General features: G+C 42.2%; 2 protein-coding genes across 8 annotated transcripts in view; both read right to left on the bottom strand.

Moving 5' to 3' along the window:
• The window catches only part of LOC307051380 (protocadherin alpha-C2), a gene marked incomplete at both ends in the record, with an annotated part of 147,142 nt that overhangs the window by 71,794 nt on the left and 57,943 nt on the right, over positions 1 to 17,405 (bottom strand). The gene's annotated exons all lie outside the window — the stretch shown is intronic.
• On the bottom strand, positions 3,258 to 5,718 carry PCDHAC1 (protocadherin alpha subfamily C, 1; the record flags this gene model as incomplete). Its single annotated transcript, XM_079701704.1, is given in 3 exon segments — positions 3,258 to 5,168; positions 5,172 to 5,189; positions 5,191 to 5,718. Coding segments are annotated over 3 exon segments (2,457 nt in total).

Below are 17,405 nucleotides of genomic sequence, written 5' to 3' on the forward strand. Positions count from 1 at the left end.
TCAGTTGTATGCTGTTGTGCATTTTTGCTACATTAATATTTACTACATTAAATATTGCCAATGCAACTAATTTTAAATAGTAGAGTTTACACCTCAGATACCATCTAAAAAATTAAATTGTCTATCAAGAATTTTAAACAGAAAAAATTGCCATGAGACTCATGTTGTCTACTTGTTGCACAGTGAGTCAATTTTGGTTATATCTGTTAAATATTAACAAAGAAGAGATATAGATAAAAGGTTTTCCTGAATTTCTTTTTTTCTTCCTGAATTTCTCAAGTTAATTTTTTTTAGTATTGTAAATTATACTAACATACACTCTAAACTAAAATAAGACAGAAGAGCTTAGAGTTAGAACAAAATATAAAACATATGCATCAACATGATTCTGTGTGACTCGGGCACACAGTTAAAATTATGAAATTTCACACTTTTCAAAGGATATATGTTTTATAAAACTGAAGCAAAAAATACCTTATTTCTAGAATTCTGTAGTTGTTCTTAAGGCATTCAGTGAACACTATGATAAGCATTCTTTTCTAAAGAATCAAGATTGGATCAATATGCACTTGGATAGGAAGAAGTAAATAATAAATGCCTGTGTTGAATTACAAATACTACAGCTTTATGGAAGTTATTTTCCCCATGTTTTTATACATCAAACTTTCTATATATATAAGGAATTATCCAGTCCACAAAAATTAACAGACAACGAACAACCTAAAAAGCGAAATATCAACAGTGATGGAAAAAGACTTTTCAACTGGATGAGTGAGATGGCACAATAGCCCTGCACGTCTAAACAGTATATCTCTGTTAATTTATCACTCACATAAGTTTAAAAATTCTGTGGCAAGGGACATTTTCCTCTGTTATTAACTACATTTTTTTCCCTTTAAAGTAGATAATTTTCCTTCTAACTCTCAGATCCATTGATCTTCTTATCACTTACTTATGTTTCCTTTGTAGTCTAGTCAAAATGTTTCTCTCAAACAATTCCTGATTCTCAAACTTCATAGACCTTGCTGGTATCCTTCTCTCTCCTTGTTACAGAAAGCAATGAAATAAAAGAAATAAACGGTGAATTTTCTTAATAGAGAGTTTATACACTGTGTTTTGATACCTGAAATACTAACATTTTGTGCACCAATTTTCTCCCTTAAAATTAACTGCATTTTAATTTTCATTCACTGCAAAGTTCACAGTGTTATGATGTGCATTCCTACTAATCACTTCGTTATCTACAGGAACTGGACTCTTATTTAACCCCAGAATACAGCATTGAAATTTTTCACGCTAGCTCTAGGACCAGAAAATCCCTGTTGTGTTGTTTCATGATTATATATCATAAGGAAGAAAATAATATGTTGGAAAATAGCCTTTAAACTGTTAACTATATATACACATAAAGATAAAAGTAAGTTAAAGTTTTTCCCTCTATGTTGAACAGTGTTTCCAACCAATTAATATATTCACAAATTTAATTATTCATTCATCAGCAAGTATTTACTAATCATATATATTGGATTCCATTATATCATGTGTGAACATTAATTATGCAAAATTATAATGGATGCAAATCTATTTTGTTTGCAGTTAACATAGTTATTTGAAGGAGAATAACTTATCCAATTTTCTCCCTTATTACCTAGAAGAGTAGAACATTCCCTTCATTCCCTTCCCTAATTTCTGCACAACCTTTCTCTTGTATCCATGATCTCTATGAGAAGTTGGAAAGTAATATTGTAAAATTGCTAAGCCAATTGCTCCCACTCCACTCAGAAAGTTTTGAAATGCCAAACAGATAAACTGAGTTATAATTTAATTTTATTAGATGCATTACTCCCAAATATGGTATTTACTTACTTCTAAGTATTCTGGCTTCTAAAATAATAAGAATATTAAATCCAAGTTGAATGGACTTTGAATGGTAAGTGCACCTTTGAACACACAAATGTTTCTGACATAACAATTACCCATCTGTCTTCTTTGTGAAATATATCAATAAGAACACAAAATAAAAGGTTGTCAAGTCCTATACCCAATCATCTTATCTTCTTTCTGTCAGTACAAATAGGTGTTTTGAGACATGACTAGAATTTTTATGCACTTATAAACACTGTGTGGAACTATTAGCTGTGTTTTCGAGTATCATTCTCAAAAAAGACTACTTTGTCAAAACGGGACTCATTGTAAAATATAGCCTAGAGAGTATGCTGCATTTTATTAAATGGTATAGCATTCACAATCCAATTCAACAGCTATCTCTACCACAAAGCCTCCTCTGATTCCCTCCTCCCTGCCTTGATGTCCTCTCATGTTCTCTCTCTCCCTTCTTTGAACATCCACTGCAATTTACTTTTACATGTTTTAGGTTACCATCATTTTTAAATCATGTATTGTAATGGTATGAATAAACGTCTCATCGTTCATGATATTTAGCTTGTATTACACAAAGACTCTTACATAATTTTCATTCTCACCTTAGGAATCAGAATGCCTTACACATATCTGTTGCTCAAAATACTTCTAATGAAGGGATATTTGCTTTAAGTAATTCCTTAAAGAAATTCCTAAAAGGAATTATTTAAAGATACCCCAGGGGACTTCCCTGGTGGCGCAGTTGTTAAGAATGCACCTGCCAATGTAGGGGACACAGGTTCGAGCCCTGGTCCGGGAAGATCCCACATGCCGCGGAGCAACGAAGCCCATGCGCCACAACTACTAGAGCCTGTGCTCTAGAGCACTGAGCCCGTGTGCCACAACTACTGAAGGCTGCGTGCCTAGAGCCTGGGCTCTGCAACAAGAGAAGCCACCGCAATGAGAAGCATGCGCACTGAAACAAAGAGTAGCCCCTGCTCACCACAACTAGAGAAAGCCCACGAGCAGCAATGAAGACCCAACACAGCCAAAAATAAATAAATAAAAATAAATAAATTTATATAAAAAAGACCCCCCAGGTTGTTTATTACCTGTACCAGAAACTTTGGTGCTTTATTTTTTTTAATTTTAGAACTTTATGCTATATTATTTTAATTGTTCTGTAATAGGTTTGAATTTCTTACCTTGCTTTCTCAAAAATAAACTGTAACCTTCTTGAGGCCAAGGACAGTCTCTTTTAACACCTATATCTTCCCAGAATCCTTGGCACAGGTGATGCTAAGCAGGAGCATTCAATTCATTGGATTAAATGTTGCCAAAGGCTCATCTAAGAAACATTTCAGAAATAGCTAGTGGCCATTTCCTGGTCAAGGGAATCAAATCCCATAAAATTTGCTTACCATGGCATTGACATTTGCATGATCCCCTTTCCTATTGTGAATCTGAATACAGGATATTGGCACATTCAGTCCTACCTCAGAGGCCAAATTTCTCAGGTCAGCAGCACTGTATTCCCCATGCAACAGCAAACTGTTATTGTCAGAACCACGTCCCAGAGAGGCCCGATAGAGATAGGTCTGAGAAAGTCTTTCGACTGTAGTGACATCTATTGTGGCAGATGTCATGCAAGGATTCGAAGCCATCTTGCTCCCATATCTCAACTCCTCTGGAGAGTGACAGCAGCTCTGAGAGCAACAGCCTGGGATCTGGCTCAACTTGCTACTCACAAAGAAAAGTAAGCACCCCAGAAATAAAAAGGAAATACAGGCCAGGGCAATTACTAAATACATGTTCTGGGCAGAAAGGTGTCCGCCTTTTTCCCAGCCATCTTCAAAGTCTGGAAGGACCCGAGGGACAGAGTTGCTCAACAGAACGCCCAGTGTGACAGAGGTGGAAAGTGATGGGTCTCCATGGTCCCGGACCACTACCACCCCCCTCTGCTTAACTGCATCAGTGGGAAGAACTAAGCGAGCAGTATGGAGCTCTCCCATATTGGCTGAAATTCTAAAAAGGCTCGAGTCAGAAGCCTGAGAGATGTGGTAAGAAAGCCAAGCATTGGAGCCACTGTCTGCATCCTCTGCTACCACTTTTGTGACCAGGTGTCCTGTTCTGGCAGAGCGGGGCACAATTTCCACTGGGACAGAGCCATTTCTGGGCAAGGGAAACAAGATGACTGGAGCATTGCCGTTCCTGTCTACCACAAACAAGTTCACAGTCACTGTTGCACTTCTGGGAGGAATGCCACCATCCTGGGCTTGCACTTGGAAGTAACACTCCCTGAGCTGCTCAAAGTCAAAGGAAATTTTGGCAGTGATAGCCCCACTGGAGGAATCTACTGCCACCAAGTTAGAGGCTGCCTGCCCTTCAGAGATAATATCCAACAGCTCATAAAAGACGACGCCATTCTTCCCCAGATCTGGGTCCTGGGCAAACACACGTCCTAGGGAGGCCCCAGGGCCATTGTTTTCAGCCACAAGAAGTTCCTGTTTCGGTTGAGGAAAGTTTGGTGTATTGTCGTTCACATCAGCAACTGACACAGTCAGTGTCCTGCGGGCGCTAAGTGGGGGCGAGCCACCATCTAAGGCGGTGATCAGGACCTGGTATTCACTGACCTGCTCCCGGTCCAACGGCCCATCAGTCAGCAAACTGTAGTAGTTGTCAAAGGAAGCCTTCAGCTTAAAAGGGCCTCCAGTGGACATGCTACAAACGACCTTACCATTGGGACCAAGGTCCTCATCCCTTACACTAAGGAGAGCAATCACTGTGCCAGCGGCGGTGTCCTCGGAAACTGGACTGGAGAAAGTGGGGAGGTTCACCTCGGGATCGTGATCGTTCACATCAGTCACTTCCACCAGCAGTTTGGCGGTGCTGGCTAGACCGAAGGCGCCTTCATCCCTCGCCTCGATGTATGCCTCCAACAGCGTTTCAGGCGGATCTAGTGAAGCAGCTACCCGCACTTCCCCATTTCTAGGGTGCACGTGAAAGTGGTGTCGCAGCTTTGCCTGCGTGCTATTGCTTAAGGAGTACCGGATTTCCCCATTGGAGCCTTCATCCGGGTCCGAGGCTTGAACTCGGAATAACACAGTCCCGTTGGGTGCAGTCTCTGGCACCTTGGTGCGGTATACTGAGCGCTCAAATACAGGTGCATTGTCGTTTGTGTCCACCACGACGATGGTGACTTGTGCGTCTCCGGAGCGCGCCGGCGGCCCGCCGTCCCAGGAGGTGAGCCCAAGCCGGTGGGTGGCACGCTGCTCCCGATCCAGCGCTTTCTCCAATACCAACTCTGGCTATTCGCTGCCGTCGACCCGCGCACGACCCCATGTCCAGGCGAAAGTGCTGGCTGGGGCTCAGGCTGTAGCTTAGCACCCCACTGTTTCCCTCGTCGGCATCTTGGGCATTAGGGAGAGTAAAACGGACTCCGGGCATCAGGAACTCGGGAATGCGCAACTGCACGTCGCCGGCAGGGAAGTGAGGCGAGTTGTCGTTGGTGTCCAGAACGTGAACGTGCATCTTGTGCAGCTCCAGCAGGTCCTCCAGCACCAGCTCAGAGGTCAGGACGCAGGCAGCTTTGTCCCCGCACAGCCGTTCGCGATCCGCCGGCCCTCTGACCACCAAGCTTCCGCTGGCCAGATCGACCTCGAAGTAGGGCTCGCCGTGGCCGGAAAGGAAGCGAAAGTTCCGCAAGGACAGAGCGGCCGCTGACAGCCTCAAGTCCTGGGCAACACTGCCTACGGCTACGCCCCGTTCGTCCTCCTCCGACACGGAGTATTCGACCTGTCCCGCTGCAGAGCCGCAGGAGACCCACAAACATAGAACCGCCACCCTCCAGCCCACCATCCTCCCTCCCTCTCGGCGTCCTCGTTCCACCAGCGGTGACCCGGGACCATACTCCGGACTCCCGGAGATCACAGGCCGTGGTCTAAAAAAAAAAAAAAGAGGGCCGACCGGCCGCTGCTGCCGACTGGAGGTGCAGAGACCGCCGACGTTCGCCTTCCGAATACCGGAATTGCCCGGGGCCGGCCGGCTGCGAGCTAGGCTTGCTAGACTGGAGGCTTGGCAGCCGTCTGGGAAAGCGGAGCGAGCCGGGTGCGGAGGAGTGCAGCGCCGCCTAGGGGTGCAGAGACGAGGTAAACCGCCGGCGTTGGGGAAGCGCGGTCTCGGTTCCCTGCCAGCTGGGATCTCGCCCCGCGCCCCGGCAGCGAGCGCGGGGCGGGGCAAGGAAGACGCTCCCAACAACTAATACGCCTTCCCTTAAACGGCGTTTCCTAGGAAACGCCCTGAGACCGCCGCGGTCTCAATGTCTACAACCTCTACCTGAAGACAGTTTATAACTGTCTTGGCTGGCGTTTCTCCGCGACTGCTTGAAAGCGGAGCGTCGGGTCCCGGGCGCTCGGACCCACTGACTCCTTACAGTGACCGCGGAGAGGGCGGAACTCCGACAGGAACCGCGGGGCGGAGGCGCTGAGAGGCGGAACCGAGACCGTGAACCACGACACCTTCGAGACTTAAGGAAACAGGAGCCCACAAAACCAAGTGCTGGGATGCATTCCGTGCTGGATTCTCAGCCTCTCCGCTGCGGGTTTAAGTCTCTTCCTGCACCTTCTTATATCCCGGGAGCTGCCAAGATTTCAGTAGAGGCTACCAGCGAGGGACAGGTTGGGAAGCTTCCCCGGGATTCTCGCTTTTCAAGACACAAAAGTGTGCGAGCACAATTCCGGTTCCACGTTTCCGCTTTTTTTGCGGATCAGCAGTTTCTCTTTCCCCAGGAGGCCCTACTGGGAGTGCTTTGCAAGCGACCCCCGACGCTGTGGGCGAGGGAGGAGGTTAGCACCAAAAACTCAGAAAGATTGACAACTCATCCCCAAACAGGACGTGTAAAGTGAAGGGGAAAGTACTGAGATACTTTACAGAGTGTGAGCAGAAAACTGTTCTGCAAATTTGCTCTCTGTAAATGTTTAGAAAACAGCACTGAGGTGGGGTAAGAACTGGCTTGATACCCATAAATTCTCCAGCTTTGTTTTTTGGCCGGTCTTCTGCACGGAAATCGGGACAGTGATCTGTTTTATGAAAAACAGCTCTTGGCCGCAATAAATACTGCCAGATTCCGCCTAGCACCCTATAACCAGTGACTTCTCCAGAGAGGGAGGAGAGCTGAAAAAGAGACTGACATTAAACACTAAATTCCTCACTCAAATCCTTCTTTTAATACAACTACAGTGTCCAAAGCCCCAGGAACCAAAATTTGAAAGACAAAAGCCAAATAGAGATAAAGAATTGAAGCTTTCAGGGCATTATATTTCCTGGTCAGAAAACTGCCTAAAAGTATTGATAATTATTGAAGTTGAGTACAGGATACGTGGGGTTAATTACACAATTCTCTCAACTTTAGTGTATGTTTGAATATTTCTCTAATAATTTTTTAAATTGTCAGTTAAAATGGAGGTGGGGGCAGGAGTAGATAGGCAGCTCCAGCTTTCTGGTTTTAAGACTGAAAGTGGGATTGGTAACTTCAGTGTGCCACTAAGAACCAGTCTCCTGTGACCATCACAAACCCATTCCTTATTTCTTCCAAGGAAGTAGGGCAGGCTGCCACATAAGGCAATGTAAATATATAGTAAATGCCCCTGACTAGTTTGTCTTTCCGAATTAGGGAACCAAAAAAATCATTGACGCCAAGTCTTGAATAAAATTAAAGTGAGAAACCTGTTAGCCCATTGAAATGTTCGGTAGAGTCATAAGCATATCCATCACTGGGGAATCCTCATTAGGATGTGAAATAACTAATAAAAATTGAATTTATTCCTCAGCAAATTTCAGAACCAAAACTGATTTTCTACTTCAGTGTGAGAGATTATTAGGATTTGCATTTTCTCATTTTAATTTAATGCTGCTAACCAAGCTAACTGCTTTGGGGTAAAAGGTTATACTTTTCGCTTTTCCATTAGCAGCAGATGAAATGCACCTGGAGAGATGTACTCAACTTTTGGAAGGCCCGTGAATTTTTTTTTTTTTTTTTTTTTTTTTTTTGCGGTACGCGGGCCTCTCACTGTTGTGGCCTCTCCCGTTGCGGAGCACAGGCTCCGGACGCGTAGGCTCAGCGGCCATGGCTCACGGGCCCAGCCGCTCTGCAGCATGTGGGATCTTCCCAGACCGGGGCACGAACCCGTGTCCCCTGCATCGGCAGGCGGACTCTCAACCACTGCGCCACCAGGGAAGCCCGGCCCGTGAATTTTACACCTGCAATCAAGCTTCTAATTATCCCGGGTTTAGGAGGATAGTGAGGCAGGAGGTAGATGGGCTCCAGGCTGGACATTCATTACCAGCCCCTTGTTTACATCACATACAAGAGACAAACAGGCTCCAGAACTACATATTTATGACCAGACTCCAGTCTATATTTCAAGATCTGCACCTTGATGTAAAAACCAGCAACAGAAATAGGGTAAATAACTGGACATTGGACATTTTATTGGCAGGGACCGAATGGGACTAAACCCTGTTAAAAGATCGAGAGTTCATACATTTCCCATCCTTGGGGCAACGGAAATACTGCACATGCTTAGAAAGACTCCTTGGGGGTCAAAAGGGAGGGGGCACCACCCCATAATATGTGATGCTAAGGCCATCCCATAGCCTCTGGGCTGTTGTGCACGCATGTTGGGGAGGGTCCTAAGGCAGGGCAGGTGTGGAAAAAGAAACCAGGTAATTGGCCAAAGGTAAACAAAGACCCAGAAGAACTGCCCTATATAGATGACTTAACCACATTTTTACTGTGCTCCTGCTCATTAAGGAGGGCGCCCACACCCTTTCTCTCTGGGTGTGCATCTCGGCCTTGCTTCTAAACTAAACAAACTGTTTCTCTGTGTGCTCTCCCACTTGTTGTTGTGCTGTGTCTCTAATAATAAACTTTGTACCTGTTTTTACAGTTTTGCCTCTGTGAGAAATGCATTTTTCACTGGGAGCAAGAGCCAGTGGGTGTGGCAGCTAGGATTCCTGGTTTTCATCCAGGCTACCCACGTTCAATTCCTGGGCAAGGAATTAAGATCTCGCTTCACGCCATCACTCACTTCTGCCTCTCTGAGATCAATAGGATGTGTGGGTGTGGATTAGGAAGTGGGGAGAAAGGAAAACACATACTGAGAATCAGCATGGAAAATCCTGACAAAAACTCTCCCCCATTCACACACTTCTCAGACTTTTGGCTTTCCTTTTCTCCTGTTTCTGTTTAAACTGCCACTGGTGTTTATTTTTAAAAGATTTAATTAGTCTTAGGTATAAGTGGATAGCACTCTCCTAGTAGAATTTGTCCCACCATCTGCCTCCCTATCTTTAGGCATAACTGGGGTTTGTGGGAAAGTGGTATTTACTGACATAAACTGGAGTTTGTGGGAAGCAAGGGAAAGCAATATTTACTCATATAAACTGGGATCTGTGGGAAAGCAACATTTAGGAGATACTTGGGATATTTGGATATCCCAAAGATGAGAAAGTCTCAAGACTTTTTTCTTTTGTATAAGATTACTAGGTGAAAAAATAAATAAATTAATTAATTAATTAATTAATTTAAAAAAAGATTACTAGGTGAATAAAATCATGAATTAACAAAACTTCTCTTTAGCAGAACCTTTCCTTTCTAATGTTTCATTTTGCCAGTTTATGGCATTTTCCATAGTGTCTCCTAATTCAAATACTTTCAAGCTTTTAATTAGGTGCAAGTACAAGTTTAAGTGGACTCTGTGCGAAAACGTTGTTCTGATTTCTGCTTGGGCTCTATTGCAAAGACTGTTATAATAAAGCTCTCCCACCAAACTTGGCCGTAATCTGTAAATTCAAGAGATTTCTAGCCATAATGCATAAGTTCATATTAGAGATATTGAAGCCAAACAGGAGAATAATCTGAATACCCACCAAAGAGTTTGTCAGCAAAAGGATACTGTGCTATAAATAAGATTTTCTTAGTGCTTACGATTATTCCCTGGGAGTATGTTATGTACTTATGGGAACTAAATTAAAATACTGAACATGACAATCACGTTAAGCAAATTTTCATCCTATAAAATAGCTTCATGTAGGGTTCAAATCAAGCCTCACAGGGTGGGAGCTGTTGGAGGGTAGAGATCTGTATCACTCAATTTTGTTTCTTAAATATCCAGCTAAGCTTTGGGCAGGTAAATTAAGTGGCTATGTATCTCAATACATAGCGGCCTGGCCTACATCATTCATTGTTTCTTTTTTTACTTGAACACCTTACCAATAGCATACTACTATAGAATTTCTTTCTCAAGTTTGTACTACCAAGTTTTTCTCCATAATATAATATCATTTGAAATGTCATAGACCCTTTTTCATGAATCTTCACACTAGTTAACTCTATCCTATGTTTACTTACTAATTTTTATAACTATGTACCAATTTTTCTAAAATTACCTCTTTCTAAAATCTTATTCTATTTCATCTCCAAAGTGTACCTCTCAGATCTTAAAGTCATACTCCAGATTGGTCAAATCATATCCTAGAAGAGGACATCTAGTCCTTTCATTCTAAATACTACATATCAAGTAATAGCGAGTCTAAAATTGCTTCCGGTTCTTTAACAGCTGCATCACATAACTTTTTTATGATGGATTAAAAACTAAACTTCACATCTGTTTTTTTCTAGATGTTATTAAGACACAGATCAAAAAGTCCTAGACTTTTTTTTTTTTTTTTTTTTTTTGGCTGCGTTGGGTCTTTGTTGCTGCACGCGGACTTTCTCTGGTTGCGGGGAGTGGGGGCTACTCTTCGTTGCTGTACACAGGCTTCTTATTGCGGTGGCTTCTCTTGTTGTGGAGCATGGGCTCTAGGGTGCACAGGCTTCAGTAGTTGTAGCACACGGGCTCAGTAGTTGTGGCTCGTGGGCTCTAGAGTGCAGGCTCAGTAGTTGTGGCTCACGGGCTTAGTTGCTCCGCGGCATGTGGGATCCTCCTGGACCAGGGCTCGAACCCGTGTCCCCCGCATTGGCAGGCGGATTCTTAACCACTGCGCCACCAGGGAAGTCCCAGTCCTAGACTTTTATACTTAATTTTTTGTGTGTGTGGTACGCAGGCCTCTCACTGTTGTGGCCTCTCCCATTGCGGAGCACAGGCTCCAGACGCGCAGGCTCAGAGGCCATGGCTCACGGGCCCAGCCGCTCTGCGGCATGTGGGATCTTCCCGGACCGGGGCACGAACCCATGTCCCTTGTACCGGCAGGCGGACTCTCAACCACTGAGCCACCAGGGAAGCCCTCTACTTAATTTTTTAACTCAATTTTGCTGAATGTCATTGTGTTAAGAGCTAGCCAATCTGATTCAATCACATATTTTACCTATATCAAATTTCATACTCCTACATATTTGGTAAGCAGTCATACCAGATCTTCCTCTGAGCTGCAGAAAAAATTTTCATCAAGTGTTGCTGAAAAGGAAGGCTTGCAACCATTACCAACCACCCTACCTGACATCAGTTTATTAGGAGCGCCTAACCTAAAATAAAGATCTGAGAAAGACACTATCAACGTTCTCCAAAAAGGACTCTACACAAATTCCACATTATATTAAGTTTCAAAACAAAGTATTTCCAGATCATTACTGTGATCTATATTTAAAAGAACGTTGATAAAAATTTGACAGCTGTCACAAAAAAATGGCCATCTTCATTTTAAACTGTAAAAACACTAGAATTATTCCCATGAAAAATCAGGAGCATAACAGCACACTTCATGTCATAGTTATTATTCAATACTGACTTGGATATTCTGGACAACACAAGATAAGGGTGTGTGTGTGTGTGTGTGTGTGTGTGTGTTAGAAAGGAGTATAAAATATACTGTTAGATGATAAATTTATAGGTAATATAATTTTCTACTCATAAAATCCCAGAGAATTAAAGAAAAAATAATTAGAACTAAAAAAGAGCTCAATGAGATGATTAGCTTAAAAATAAAAAACATACATTTCCTACATACCTTCAATAACCAGACAGAAAGTGGGATTTCTATCAATTATGGATAAATGAAAATAAACATTTTAATTTAATAAAGTTATATCTTTGATGAAACTCTTTAAAACACTTGAACTTCAACCATCGTATATATGAAGAGAAGTTACCAAGTGCCATGAAGATTGAACTAAGATGAGAGAAAATGCTGAGATAGGATTCCTGCCACTGGAGACCTTGGGAAAAGCTGGTAGATTGGAGTTTTGCAGAGTAGTGCTTCACACTGAGATATAAAACCAAAGGTCCCTTGTTTGGAACAAAAACATCTAGGTACATAGGCTAAATCAGGCAGCATTTTCCTGTAAACCCATTTGTCAGTGCAAAATAGGAGAGAAAACAGGACTGAATGTGATAGTGAGCAGAGGCACCATAGTTTCAAGAGTGAACCTAAGGATATGGTAAAGTTAAGAGAAAACTCTAGATGACAAATTGCTCTGCAGCTGCCAGTTCTCATTAGTTGGAGGTATGTAAAAGCTAAGGTATACGCAAACTCCTCTTAACAAATGGTAAACAAGGAAATGTTCATGTTAGTCCAGAGCACTGCTGGCCCATCCATTTACACTTTCCGCCTGCAGATAGCTGGTCCTAAAGGAACTCCTCTCAAAGATAAATAGTAATCAAAAAAGAGCCAACATAGGATCTACATAAATATTACAAGAAGGAATAAGAAAATAAATATGAAAAATAACAGATAAGAACACACAGGTCTCTGGAACTTCCCTGGTGGTCCAGTGGTTAAGACTCCATGCTTCCACTGCAGGGGGCACATGTTCCATCCCTGGTCCGGGAACTAAGATCCCACATACGGCATGGCCTGGCCAAAACAAAAAGCAAAAAAACAGAAAAACCCCACAGGTCTCTAGAGGTCTCTAGTCAGAAGATTTATGAAACAATTTTAAAGGGTCTCAGAGAATTAAGAACTCAAAACAAAGATACAGAATTTCAAAAAGAAAATGAAAAGGCCACAAAAGACTATGAAAGCTGAACTGATGCAATTCATGAAATAAATGGAAGAGAAATATAAAATCAGAAATAACAGAATATAATAACAGAAATTAAAGCCACATTGGAAACAGTAAAAACGTGAACAGGCTCTGCTTGGTACATAGTCAAGAACAAGAAGAAACATTTGAGAAGGCTGAGAAAAATAAACAGAAAGAACAAACTTCCAGTTTCAGCTCCAACATGTAAAGAGCTTAGAATTTATCACTCCTTTCCTTATAATAACAAGAAGAAAAGCTGGATACATGACTTTTCCTGAACCCATCAGAGAACTGAGTTTACAGGGAAAACCTCCACCCTGAAATCTGGAGAAACAAGCAAATCCAGAGAGTCACAGCCAAGATCTGCTTCCATGGAGCAGAAGCCACTAGAGCCAGAGGCTGGTAGGGAACACTTAAATGGAAATTTTGACAAATTGCTGAAGGCTGAGTTGTGGACTATCTTGAGAGTGAGAAACTCCTGGAGGGCACAGTTGCGGGCCCCCTACACCCAATTTTACGGGCTTTACTTTCAGGAACCCCACTAGGTTCTCAAAGTGAACATGCAAGAAACATTCCCTTGTGGCTCTGGCAGGGAGAGAGGAAGAGTACTCCTTCTGAGATATGCCCAGAGGCTTCTCCTTTCTTCTTTTAAAAAAGCAATTGTATGTAACAATATGTATAAATGTATTGCTGGGCCTATAATATATAGAAATGAAACAACTTTGCCAATTACAGTACAAAGGAGGTGGATAGAAGAACAGCTGTATTAGATAAGGAAAGGACAACAGATGGTAATTCTGATCCACATCAACAAATGAACAGAACCAGAAATGGCAAATAAGAAACACTATAAATATATAATTGATTTCCTTTTTTCTCTCAGCATCTTTAAAAGATATAAAATTATATAATGTAATAATTATAACAATGTACTTTGGGGTTTGTAATGTATAGAGATGTATATTGGTTTCCTGCAAGTGCTGCAAAAAAATTACCACACATTGGGTGGCTTAAGACAGTTTTTCTCACAGTTCTGGAGGGGAGAAATCCAAACTCAAGGTGTTTGAGGGGCTGTACTGGAGGCTTCTGGAGGCTCTAGTGGAGATTCCATTCCTTGCCTCATACAGCTTTTGGTGGCTATTTGCATTGCTCCAATCTCTGCTTCTATCTTCACATGGCCTTCCCTCTGTGTCTGTGTCTTCGCTTATTCTATCTCTTGTTAAAAAAACTTCTCATTGGAATTAGTGCCCATCTGGAAAATCCAGGATGAACTCATCTCAAGATCCTTAACTTAATTACATCTTCAAAGTCCTTTTTTTCCTAATAGGTCACTTTCATAGGTTCCAGGGGCTAGGAAGTGGACATATCATTTTGGAGGCCACAGTTCAACCCACTATAAGATGTAATAGCTATAATAATAACAAAGCAAAAAGGGTGGAAGAAAAAGAGCTATATAGGAGTAATATCTTTCTGTCTTAATAGAATTAAGTTAATATAAATCTGGAGATACTGTTAAGTTATAATGTATATAGTAAAGTCTAGAGAAACCACGGAGAAAATAACTCAAAAATACAGTTTAAAAAAAAATACAGTTTAAAATTCATTGAAGGGAGCTTCCCTGGTGGTGCAGTGGTTAAGAATTTGCCTGCCAGTGCAGGGGACACGGGTTCGAGCCCTGGTCCGGGAAGATCCCACATGCTGCGGAGCAACTAAGCCCGTGCGCCACGACTACTGAGCCTATGTTCTAGAGCCCACGAGCCCCAACTACTGAAGCCCATGCGCCTAAAGCTCATGCTCCACAGCATGAGAAGCCACCGCAATGAGAAGCCCATGCACCACAGCAAAGAGCAGCCCCAGCTCGCTGCAACTAGAGAAAGCCTGTGTGCAGAAACAAAGACCCAACGCAGCCAAAATAAATAAATAAAATTTTTAAGATGAAAATATTAAGGACTAAATTTAACAAAAGAAATATAAAATGCATACTCTGAAGACTATAAAACATTGTTGAAAGGAATTAAACAAAATGTAAATAAATGGAGGGAAAATCCCATGGTCATGAAGATAGTATAATTTCATACTGTTAAAATTGCAATACTCCCCCATGTGATCTACAGAGTCAACAAATTCCCTGTCAAAACTAAGCTGGCTTTTTGCAGAAATTGATAAATTGATCCAAAAATTCATAAGAAAATGCAAGAACACCCAGAACAGCCAAAACAATACTGATAAAAAAGAACAAAGTTGGAGCACTAATGATTCTTGATTTAAAAACTAGGTATAGGGCTTCCCTGGTGGTGCAGTGGTTGAGAGTCTGCCTGCCGATGCAGGGGACACGGGTTCGTGCCCTGGTCCGGGGGGATCCCACATGCCGCAGAGCGGCTGGGCCCGTGAGCCATGGCCACTGAGCCTGTGCGTCCGGAGCCTGTGCTCCACAACGGGAGAGGCCACAGCAGTGAGGGGCCTGCGTACCGCAAAAAAAAAAAAAAAAAAAAAAAAAAAAAAAAAAACTAGATACAAAGTTACAATAATCAAGAGAATGTGGTAGTGGGATAAGGATAGACATATAGATCAATGGAATATAATTGAGAATTCAGAAATAAATTCCCACATTTATTCATCAGTTGATTTTCAACAATGGCTCCCAAACACTTCAATGGGAAAAGAATAATTCTTTTTCAATAAGTGATGTCAAGACAACTGAATATCCACTTGCAAAGGAATGAAGTTGGACCACTACATCACATTATATACAAAAAATTAACTCAAAAATGGATCAAATGACACCAGCAAGATGTCAGAATAGAAAGTTTCAGCCCTAATTCTCCCACAAAAATACCAATTCGTAGTGATATATGTAATAAAATACCTTTGCAAAAATTCCATAATCAACTTAAGAAGTTGGGAGTACCTAAGTGAGCATAAAGCTGAAACAGCTGTATTGAAACAAATAAGAGTAATTTTACTTTACTCACATCAGCCCCTCCCCCAAGCTGGCACAGCTCAGCACCAGGAAGAAACACCCTGGTTCACTACTCCACCTTCAAGGGGAAAGAGAAGAGTAGAGCATGTGTCCAATGTTTCAGCTTCTTGGAGGGCTGCCTGGGGGACTAGTTTTTATATTGCCTCACTCAGAGAATGGATGGAACTGGCGTAGTTTGGATGCCTGAGAGCCATGAAGAACAAAGAATAGCAATGGGGCAGCTAGCTCCCTTGGGAAGGAGAAAGAAGAGTGTGAATCCAGCCTTTCAGGTTTTTGGAGGGCTGCTCAAGGAACTGGTATCTTTCTCACCTGACTTGGAACTGTCAGGGAACCCAGATACTTTAGATGCCTAGTGGCCACTGAGAACAAGGGAGAACAGCTTGCTGCTATAGAAACAGAAAATTGAAATGTGACAGAAAAACAGTAGAAGGAGCAAGAGAGATCATTTTAAAGTATCTGATCAAGAGATGCAAAAAGAAAAAATAGTGAAAAGGAATGAAGAAAGACTATGGGACTTAAGGGACACCATTAAAAGAAATAATCACTGGAGTTTCAGAAGAAGAGAGAGAGAAACGGGTACAAAGCTTATATAAATAGTGATGAGAACTTCCCAAACCTGGGGAGGGATTTGGACATCCATGTTCATGAAGCCAATAGGTCACCCCAAATTTTCAATGCAAAACCATCTTCTTCAAGACAAATTATAATAAAACTGTATAAAATCAAAGATGAAAAGAGAATTTTTAAAGCAACAAGGGAAAAAAGTTTATATTAAACAAGACAACCCCTATAAGGCTGTCAGCAGATTTCTCAGCAGAAGCATTATACGCCAGGAGAGAGTGGGATGATATATTCAAAGAGCTGAAAGAAAAAAAATGCCAACCTTGAACACTTTTCTCTACAAAGTTGACCTTCAGAAATGAAGGTGAGGACTTCCCTGGTGGTGCAGTGGTTAAGAATCCACCTGCCAGTGCAGGGGACACGGGTTCAAGCCCTGGTCCAGGAAGATCCCACATGCCGCAGAGCAACTAAGCCTGTGCACCACAACTACTGAGCCTGCACTCTAGAGCTCGCGTGCCACAACTACTGAAGCCTGCATGCCTAGAGACTGTGCTCCTCAACAAGAGAAGCCACTGCAGTGAGAAGCCTGTGCACCGCAAGGAAGAGTAGCCCTGCTCGCCGCAACTAGAGAAAGCCCACGCACAGCAACAAAGACCCAACACAGCCAAAACTAAATAAATTAATTAATTTTAAAAAAGAGAAAGAAATGGAGGTGAGATAAAGACTTTCCCAAACAAACAAAAGCTGAGGGAGTTCATCACCATTAGATGTGCCTTACAAGAAATGCTGAAAGGAGTTCTTCAAGATGAAATGAAAGGCTACTAACTGGTAACATGAAAACATATGAAAATACACAATACACTCGTAAAGGTAAGTATATAGTCAGATTCAGAATAATCTAATACTGTAATATGATGGCATCATAACCACTTAACTCTAGTGTAAGGGTTAAAAAACAAAAGTGTTAAAAATAGATATAGCTAT

The sequence above is a fragment of the Hyperoodon ampullatus genome (genome assembly GCF_949752795.1).
Source record: "Hyperoodon ampullatus genome assembly, chromosome: 4".
Classification (NCBI taxonomy): domain Eukaryota; kingdom Metazoa; phylum Chordata; class Mammalia; order Artiodactyla; family Ziphiidae; genus Hyperoodon; species Hyperoodon ampullatus.